Below are 9,183 nucleotides of genomic sequence, written 5' to 3' on the forward strand. Positions count from 1 at the left end.
GGAGAGGAGTCACAGGACTTGTCCTTGGTGACTGGCTTAACTGAACTGTCCCCAAGGTCCAGCCACATGGCCGCAGGTCTCAGAGTTGCCTTCCTGCCTAAGGCTGGACGACGGTCCACTGTGCAGATGGGCGGCATCTCGAGTCCACACCCAACCGCAGATGGACACGGTGGGTCCCCCGTGTGGCCAGTGTGAACAGCACAGCCCTGCATGCGTGTGCACACATCTGTGGGAGCCCCTGCTTTCCGCACGTCCGGGGGCTGTTCCCAGAGGCGCCGCTGCCGGGTCGCACGCTGGGCCAGCGTCTCCCTGTCTCAGGAATTGCCACCCCAGGCTCCACAGTGGCCACGCACTTTGCGTTCCCACCCCTGTGGGTCCCAGACCCATAGGGGAGGCGGGTGGCTTTGGGGTGGGACCCCGTCCAGGAGGGGCCCCTGGGCCTCTCGGGGACCACGTTGCTGGCCAGCAGGTGGAGTACACGGGGCATCAGCCACATCACTTCCCTACAGACCCGACCTGGCCCAGGCCCTCCCGCCGCAGCCTGCCCCAGGCACCCAGGGTGTCCAGGGAGGGGCCACCCAGGGGCCTGGTGCCTTAACCAGGTCAGGCCTCCTCCGGAGCCTCAGCTTCCCCGGCTGTGCGCTGGGTGTGACACCTGTGGCTGCCACCGCCCCGCAAAGTGCGCTCGGGCTCCAGGCGGTCCCCCGGGGTCCTGACTCGGTGGCTCTGACCTGCCACCAGGGCTGTGGTCACTGCATTCCCCTCAGTGCTTCCATCTGACACCAAAGGCTTCTTCCCTTTGGGTTTCATTTTTTTTTATAAGATTTTCTTTATTTTCAGAGAGAGGGGAGGGAGGGAGAAAGAGAGGGAGAGAAACATCAGTGTGTGGTTGCCTCTTGTGTGCCCCCTACTGGGGACCTGGCCCACAACCCAGGCATGTATGTGCCCTGACTGGGAATCGAACCGGTGACCCTTTGGTTCGCAGGCTGGTGCTCAATCCACTGACCCACACCAGCCAGGGTAGGCTTCCCTTTTATGCTTAAAAACCAAAAAGCTGGCTTGGAGGGAGTGGCCGGGGGTGAACAGGAGTCAGGGACAGGGACACTGGTGCCAGCCTGTCTTTGGACTTCCCATGGCCCTGTCCTCGGCACCCCGATGTCTGGGCTGACCTCAGCCGGGACAAGAGAACAGAGGCCCCAGCCACACCCCTCCCCGGGGCCCCAGCGGCTGCTTCCTCCGAGGTCCAGAGGAGAGGGCACCCTGCCCCGCCTATGGCTCCCACCTGGGCCTGCCCCAGGTGGCCCCGCCCACCCTCCTTGTTGGGGAAGCAGGTGGAGGGGGCAGGGAGGTCATCTGGACGGAGAGGAGCTCAGCCGGCCCCCTGCTGGTGCCACCGCTCTCCGAGCCCCGTTTTCTCAGGCAAAGACAGAAATGCCTGGGGCCCCGGGGTGGGGGGCTGCAGGGACAGACTCCGGGAGAGCACCCCGGGCCTGGGCGGGGGCTCAGGAGGTCCCGGAGAAGCACCCGGCTTCGCTGCACAGCGTTCACTGGAACTTCAAACAAAGCACCTCTCTCTCTCTCTCTCTCTCGCTCTCGCTCTCTCCACACGTGTGCACAATGGGCTCAGACACAGCCAGAACACACAGGTACAGGTGCACGCCTGTGCGTGCACACAGGTCCACACACAGATGTCTGCAGTCACGGCAATTCACAAGCATGTGCATGCACACGCAGTCCCGCACGCACCAGCCTTTCTTCCCGTGCGCACGAACCGTCCCCTCAGACTGCACTATCCTCTAGTAAATAACAGGTAGAATAACATGCTTTAATATTTGCTCATATAGTCCCCTGCGTGGTCCCACGGCTATACTTGGGGAGCCACCTGGCTGGCGGGGTGCCCGCACTCGGCCGGCTCTGGCCCTGGCCCCGATCTGATGGGCGCTTGCCCGAGGAAACCAGGAAGGGCCGGGGAACCAGCCTGTAGCCCCTCAGAGGAGCCGCCGGTGTGGGACAGGAGCGGGGGCAGGGACGAGCGGGGAGAGCCAGTCCTGGGGAGCTGCTGTGCGGTGGCGGTCAGCCGGGGTGGGCAGTGGACGCCTGGCCGCGCGGCCGGAATACATGAGGCCTCCACTCCACCGGGCTGGTAGCTAAGCGCCTGCCTGGATCCTCTGCCGCTGCCGCCGCCGCCAGGGTTGGATGCCGGTGCCGGGCGGCTCGGGCGGGCCGCCGGGGAGCCCGGCCTCGCTCTGCAGCAGCCGCACCATCTCGTGGTCCTTGTGGTCCAGCACGCGGGGCAGGAACAGCGACGACTTCTGCGTGCGGCGCGTCTTGAAGCCCCGGCGGGGCCGGCCCTTGCCGTTGACGGACACGTACCACAGCCTCCCGGCGCTGGGCCGGCGCCGGGGCGCAGGCCCGCCGGGGCCCGAGCGGTACCGCCGGGAGGCGTAGGTGTTGTAGCCCAGCTCGTGGATCCGCTCCACAAACTCACACTCGGCGTTGTAGCTCTCCTGCGAGTTCGGGGCAGGGCAGCACGGTCAGCAGCCCGCAGGGCCACCGGCCGCCGGGCGAGGGCCCCAGGGGCAGCCTCCTGTCTGCCGCGCCTCCCACCCCGCCCGGACCCTCGCCCTGCCGGCTCTCCGCACACCGCTGCCTGGGCTGTGCCTCACGCCCGCGCACCCTCCCTCCCACCCGTGTCTGTCTGGTGAACTTGGCCTTTGGGACTCAGCGCAAGCACCTTCCCTCCAGCAAGGCTTCCTGAGCCCCTTGGGAAGGGTGGCTCCCCCTGCCTCCCCTCGGGGGGGGTTCCCCAGTCTCCCACGCCCCTCCCTGGCCTGCCCAGCCTGCCGGGTGGGGCTCAGTCCCGGCTGCGGGCAGGCGGCTGCGCCCAGGGCCGCCTCCCCTTCAGACTTCCCCTCCCTGAACTACGTCACAGGGCAGGGCTGGGCCCCGGGGAAGGCGGGCAGTGGGACCTGGCGTCTCCCCTGGGCCTGGCCACCTGGCAGGAGCCAGAGACCCTCAGGGTCCATCCCAGAGTGCAGGTGAGCCTGCGGCCCACTCTCAGGGTTCCCAAGCTGGTGGGGACCAGACCAGGAATTCAGCAACGGGTGACCTGGAAGGACTCGGGAAGCGAGCTGTTTAAGCGACAATGCCCTGGGTGGTGGCAGCGGGGGAGGCTGCGGCTGACTCAGGGGGGGCCTGCCTGTCCCCGTAAGCCACGCCCCTCTCTGTTCTTCTGCCTGCAAGTGGAGGCTCAGAGTTGGGGTGCCCCGGACCAACCTCCACACTTTGCAGGTGGGGAAACTGAGGCCTGGGGAGGTGCCAGTTCCCGGATCACAAGGGTAAGGTGCCATGCTGGCCGGTGCCCGCCCCCTGCGTGGTGTGGGCTCAGGGCCGACCGGCCCCACCCCCACACCCTGCAGGCTGCATCGGGTGCCTGTCTCCCACGCTGGACGGTGACAGACTGTGACTCGTCTCCCATCTCCTGTCCTGGAGAAGGGGCGTCCCCAAGGGCTCAGGCCCACCCACCAGGAAGCCAGAGGCTGGGCTGTCTCTTTGCTGAGACACTCGGCGGGGGGTGGGGATGGAGGGGACCATCTGAATGGATGAAGTCCTGTGGACCTTGGACACCGCACAGGGCTCAGGCCCTCCTGCGGGGGCTCTTGGGGGGCTGAGCGCTCAGGGTGCAGGGAGGGCAGTGGGCAGGCACGATGCCGGTGTCAGGAGGAAGCCGACTGGACACCGTCCCCAGGGAGGCGACACTTGGAGAGGGTCGTTTGGGAGGGGTGGGCGCTCTCGGGTGGGCAGCTTTGGGGGCGGGAACATTGCATGCAGTGACAGGGCGGCCGAAGGCACGGAAGGGTGGTTCATGGCTTGTTCTGCAGAACCGAGGGGCGGGGCCAGAGTCAGGAGGGGCTGAGGCTCGGAGTGACGGGTGGGGTGGGGGCAGAAGGCCTGCCCGCCGCTGCTCTGGGGGCGGAGCTGTGGCACCTGAGTGACAGCCGTGGGCAATGGGGGGGAGGTCCTGGAGGCCACGCTTGAGTGGGTTTGCATGTTAGGAAGACCCTTAGCGTGCACCTCGCACGGGGCATGACGGCCCCTGATGGAGGAAGAGACAAACGCCAGAAGGAAGGGAGGGAGGGGGAGAGGAGGGAGGGTAGGCGGATGGATGGATGGATGCGGATAGATGGAAAGACGGATGGACAGACGGACAGGAGGAGGGCAAGGCTGGAGGCCAGCAGCCCTGCCCCACGGTTGCCGAGGTGCCAGCCCGAGTCATGAGGGCTCCGGCCGGGAGGGTAAGGCAGGCGGCGAGAGGAGTGGGTGCAGGAGAAGGATTCGGGGCTGGGGCCCAGGACTGGACGTGGCGCTGAGTCAGCTGGTGTCCACCGTGGGTCCCAGCTGGCGGTGGGCTGGAGCGAGTGGCTGGGGGGGCGATCTTTAAATCGGGGCGTTTGGGGAGCTGCTCTGTCCTGTTGGGGTGTGCCGTCCTCTGTGCCGTTGGGGGTGACCTCTAACTAAGAAGGGAGGTCAGGGCTGCAACTGGGGGCTGTCAGGGTGCAAAGGCCACCACCGAGCCGCAGAAGTGGGTGAGCTGGCCTGGGAGGCGACAAAAAGACGAGGGGACCCCACAGCCAAGACGCAGAGCAGTGGGCACAGCGCACGCCGGCCAGCTGGTGGTGCCCGGGACTGGGACGTGGGGTGGCACCTGGCTGCCTCACCTCCAGGACCTTGCCTGCTGGTGCTTGGGAAGGGTCCACACCTTTCAGCGAGACCTCCCGGCTGCTTCCCGGTGACCCAGGGCCCTCTCTTCCTCCTTCCCCAAAGCCAACGCCGTCAGCTCTTGGGGACGGAAGCTCAGCTCCCTGCTTTGCTCTGTCCCCAGAGCCCGGGCCTGAGTCGCCCGTAAAAGCAGCGGCAGTAGCCTCAGGCTTCTCCTCTCAATTCAGCCTTCCCCGCCCCTCTGTGGATGTCCCGAGTGTGGCCGAGGGGTCCTCGGCGGCCGGGAAGACCTGCACCGTGAGCGCGGGCCTGGCGAGCCCCCCTCACTGGGTGCCCCTCCTCTCAGGAACAGACAGTCGGTGCCCCTCACTGACACCGGGCTCGGTGCCACCGAGGGACTAGAGAGCTGCATTCCGCCTCTAGAGCACCTCAGACCAGACCCCGGGGCCGAGGGCACGCCCTGTGGACGAGCCACGGCTGAGGTCTGAGAGGCCGGGCCCCACCCGGGGGCCCCACCCGGGGGCCGCTGGGTCGCAGCGTGCAGATGGGCGCATTCCAGCCCTTTGCATTTCCTCCAGCAACGCGGCGGGGCATCTGGGACAAAAGGATCGGCTCCGAGACGGGCTTTCCTGTGACTCTTCTCCAGGGCGGTTTATGCCCGGCTTCAAAGAGGGTGAAAGGGTGAAAGGGTGCGCTTCCCCTGCAGACGCAGGACGGGGGGAGGGGCCTGCGTGGGCCCAAGACCCTCAGGGCCCCGAGGGCTCGGCTCCCCGGAACAGGACCCCTCTCACTGCCTGAGAAAGCACTGGCCGGTGCGTGCGCCACGACCAGCTGGAGGTGGCAGATTTCCCAGTGCGTGTTTCACTCCCTGCGCCCCCCACGCCCCGAGAGCCACAGATCCGTTTTTTTTGTTGTGCGAGCCCCGGCGGAGGATACGCCGGGTTCCAGCCTGTGCGCCTGGGACTTGGGTCCCAGCTCCCTTCCTCTGGGTCCCCTCCTAAGAACTATCAGCCGGCTCCTTCCCCCCCTGGGAGACCTGGCTTGCCCGCCCTGCCTCCTCCTCCTCCCTGGTCCTCGTCGGGGAGAGAAGTGCTTGCCTGGGGTTCTCATTTGCTCCACCCCAAGTGCCCTTGCTTGGGTCCCCTCATTCCAGCGGGAACCGGGGGACCCCCTCTGCCCTGCTCCCAGTTCCCCGCCCCCGTGCCCACCCCCGAGAGGGGCTGGACTCACCGAAGCGTAGAGCCGTCCCCTCCTGTTCATGGCCAGGTAGCGTCCCGAGAAGAGTCCCTTGATGGCCACAACGCCGACCTCCACAGCCGTGATCTCCAGGATGCCTGGGGAGAGTGGGGAGGGCTCGTCACGCCTCTGCCGCCCTCGGTGCGTGGGGCCAGGGCCCCGCCCGAAGCCGAAACGCGCACCCACCGGAGGAGGCTGCCGTGGGGCGTTCAGGGGAGAGAGAGAGCAGTGCCTGGGCAGGAGGCGAAAGGGGGCAGCGCCAGAGATGGTACCCCAGGGAGAGAAATTCAAACCTGGGGGGGCAGGGGGTGGGGCAAGGAAGCTGGTATTTCTACCCTCGGACTCTCTGCCAGGGAGTGTGGCCTCGAAGGACGCGGAGAGTGGGGACAGCCTTGCCAGCGAGTCTCAGGAGACCGCTGGGGTCCGGCGCCCCGCCCGAGATGCACACGTGTGTGTGAGCTGGAATCCGAAGCCGGTCTGTGCTCCCCCGCCCCACGGCCCGCGGCACGGGGCCCTGGGGTCCCACAGCAGGACTGCCGGGGCCCTGGGGCAGCCGGCTGACCGTGCCCTCCAGGCGGCACATGGAGGGTGTCGCCCAAGCCCGCTGGCAGCAGACCTGGGCAAGAGGTGACCGTCCCATGCCGTCGCAGGGGCAGGCGGGCAGGCGGCCGGGGGAGCGCCCAGAGCTCACGGAGGACGCAGGCTGGGCTCAGCCGCTCCCCGAGAAAGTTTTCATCCCCCCGAACGCCTTTCCTTCTGGACACATTTTCTTGGGGGTGGGGGGCCTTTACCCCAGAACCGCTACAAGGGGGTTGGGGTGCGGAGGGCACCCTCTCCAGGGGGCGAGTCTCCACAGGACCAATCCCGGGGACGGAGACGCAGCCGCTGGAGGTTCGCGGGAGCGCTCAGGGGTGCAGGCTGCTGGGAGCCCCCAAGTCTCAGGCCCCGGGGGACCAGAGAAACTGGAGACGGGGTGCAGGACGGCAGCGACGGCGGGCGCTCGCCCTCCTCCGTTTCCCAGCTGCCTGCCTCGGCGGAGACCCCGCGGATCTGGACGCTCTGTGACTCCAACGGGTGGACAGGACTTAGAGAGAACTGGGGAGACCTCGGGGGGCGAGTGCGGAGCTCCCGCGGCGGGATCCCGCGCAGGGGCCGGGGGTGGGGGGCGACACTTGGTTTGCACTGCGCGCCCCGGAAGCGTCCCCCAAAAACGCCCTCGCGGGGCTGCGGCTCCCCTCGGGCCGCAGCGGTTTCTCGCCGCCACCCTGAACGCACTGCCGCACGGCTTCCTGCGGCCGGCGGGACGCCGAGCGCGCGCCCCGTCAGAGGATTCCGGGGGTCTCGACCGCCCTCCTCTCCCCCCGCCGCCCCCACCCCACGGCGGCCCGGCCAGGCCCCGAGCTCACGGCTCCCCACCGAGCGGAGCCACAGCGCCAGCTCCGGGCCGGGTGGTCGGAGGAGCCGGGCGCCGGAGCCGCGCTGGACGGTGGCGCAAGCGGAAGACCCTCCGAGCCTCTAACTCGTGTCCCGGGGCACCGCCGGGCCAGCGCCCGGACGCCAAGGGCACAGGCCAGAGGCCGCAGGTTCCGCCGGGGAAGAGACAGGGTACCGGCGGCGGCCGCGGCGGGGGAACCTCTTCAGCCCAGAGGCAGCGGCGCTTGCCCGCCACCTGGGCGGCCCCGAGCTGGTAGGGCAGAAGGTGGGGGAGGGGGGTGCGGGGTGGGGGGGTGGTTCGACAGGAGGAGGAGAAGAAGTCGTCAAAATAATAAAGAGAATGATAAATGCCTTGTCCGGCGTCTTTTCTCCGAAACACTCAAAGGGCTCGAACTTGTCAGGGCCCCCGAGTGCTGCAGAGTGAGGAGCCCGGGGCCGCCTGCCGCGCGCCCCTCCGACCAGCCAGGGGGGCAGCGGAGCCGGGGGGGGGGGGGTGGGCGGCAGATTCCGCTGGCTGGCAGCCGCACTGGTCGTCTTGGGACCTGAGCCCCACCCCACCCCCAGGGCCCCCTCGCGCTCCTCTGGACCTGCAGGGAGGGCAGGGGGCCCGGGCGGCGGGAGAGACCCGCTCTCCCCGCGCCCTCGGAGCGCCGACCCTTCCGGGACACCGCCCGTGCCCGGGACCCCGGCCGCGACCCCGCGGGCGGCGCACTCACTGTAAGCGCTGTTCTCCAGGCTGCCGTTGACGCGGCCGCTCGGGTGCAGCTGGAGGTGGTACTTCGTGGCGCAGTAGAGCTTGCGGCGCCGGGGTGCCCCGCCAAGGTGCTCGTAGACGCCGCCGCGGCCGCCCGCATCGCGCCGCAGCCGCGCCCCGGTGCCCGCCAACCAGCCCGGCTCCAAGAGGGTGAGCAGCAGAAGCCAGATCAGGCCCATCGTGGCATCGCGCCCGCCCCGAGGCGGCAGCGGCTGCAGGAGAGCGCGACTCCCATGGAAGGGGCGGCAGCGGAGCCGGGCTGGGCGCTCAGAGCCCGCTCCCGCGCCAGGCGGTGCCGACTCCGGCTCCGCGCAAAGGGGGGCAGGGAGGGGAGAAACGCGGAAGGAGGAGGGGAGAGAGGGAGGGGGAGGGAGGGAGGGGGAGAGATTGAGAGAGAGAGAGAGGGAGAGAGAGAGAGGGAATGAATCTCCTTTAATTTTCGCCCAGGATCGGGTGAAATTTCCCTTGCTGTGCAAAGCGCTGAAAGAAAAGACGGTTCGGCAACAAAAGGCCGACGTGGTCCCCCGGCGGAGGCGCGGGAGGGGCGGGAGCCCGGGCGCGTGGGCAGCGCGGCGGGCGCGGGACTCCGGCGGGCGGCCGCCCGCGCACACTCGCCCCCGCGCACGGCCGTCGAGCCGCGGCTCCGCTGCGCCGCGCGCCTCGCGCCCCCGCGCGTCCTGCGGGCTCTGAAAGGTCCCTCCCCCGCCCCGCCCCCGCCCCTTCCCCCAGACCAATTATGCCTCCGAAAATTATAGAGCGAGGCCTCTAGGCAGCCGCCCCGGGCCCCGCCACCCCCTCCCGCCCCCCATCAATCCCCCAGCACAATGGGGGAGCCGCCGCTGGCTGATGTCCGCGAAAACAACTCGGGGCAAGTCGCGCTGACAAACGCCCATCGGAGGCGGCGCGTAGTGAAGAGGCCGCGGAGGGCGGTGGCGGAGAGGGCCTGGGCGCGAGCGCGCGTGGGGGACGCCGCCTGGGCTCGTGCCTGCGTCCCCCCCGGGCCCCTGGGGGAGCCGCGGCGCTGTCTTTGGCGGCCCAGG

General features: G+C 68.9%; 1 protein-coding gene across 1 annotated transcript; it reads right to left on the minus strand.

Moving 5' to 3' along the window:
• Positions 1-2,147: 2,147 nt before the first annotated feature.
• Positions 2,148-8,322, minus strand: FGF3 (fibroblast growth factor 3). The gene is made up of 3 exons (XM_028515103.1): positions 8,106-8,322; positions 5,950-6,053; positions 2,148-2,507 (listed from the first exon to the last, which is right to left on the minus strand). Exons 1-3 carry the CDS (start codon positions 8,320-8,322, stop codon positions 2,148-2,150), a joined length of 681 nt encoding a protein of 226 aa, XP_028370904.1.
• Positions 8,323-9,183: the final 861 nt, after the last annotated feature.

This window comes from Phyllostomus discolor, chromosome 6, assembly GCF_004126475.2.
Source record: "Phyllostomus discolor isolate MPI-MPIP mPhyDis1 chromosome 6, mPhyDis1.pri.v3, whole genome shotgun sequence".
Taxonomy (NCBI): Eukaryota; Metazoa; Chordata; class Mammalia; order Chiroptera; family Phyllostomidae; genus Phyllostomus; species Phyllostomus discolor.

Excerpts from the sequence above, each read along its gene's own strand:
- FGF3 (XM_028515103.1), bottom strand. The coding sequence starts at position 8,322 with ATGGGCCTGATCTGGCTTCTGCTGCTCACCCTCTTGGAGCCGGGCTGG. Across the intron at positions 6,054-8,105 it reads CCTGGAGAACAGCGCTTACA|GCATCCTGGAGATCACGGCT; the intron begins GTGAGTGCGCCG and ends CACTCTCCCCAG. Across the intron at positions 2,508-5,949 it reads GGGGACGGCTCTACGCTTCG|GAGAGCTACAACGCCGAGTG; the intron begins GTGAGTCCAGCC and ends CCGAACTCGCAG.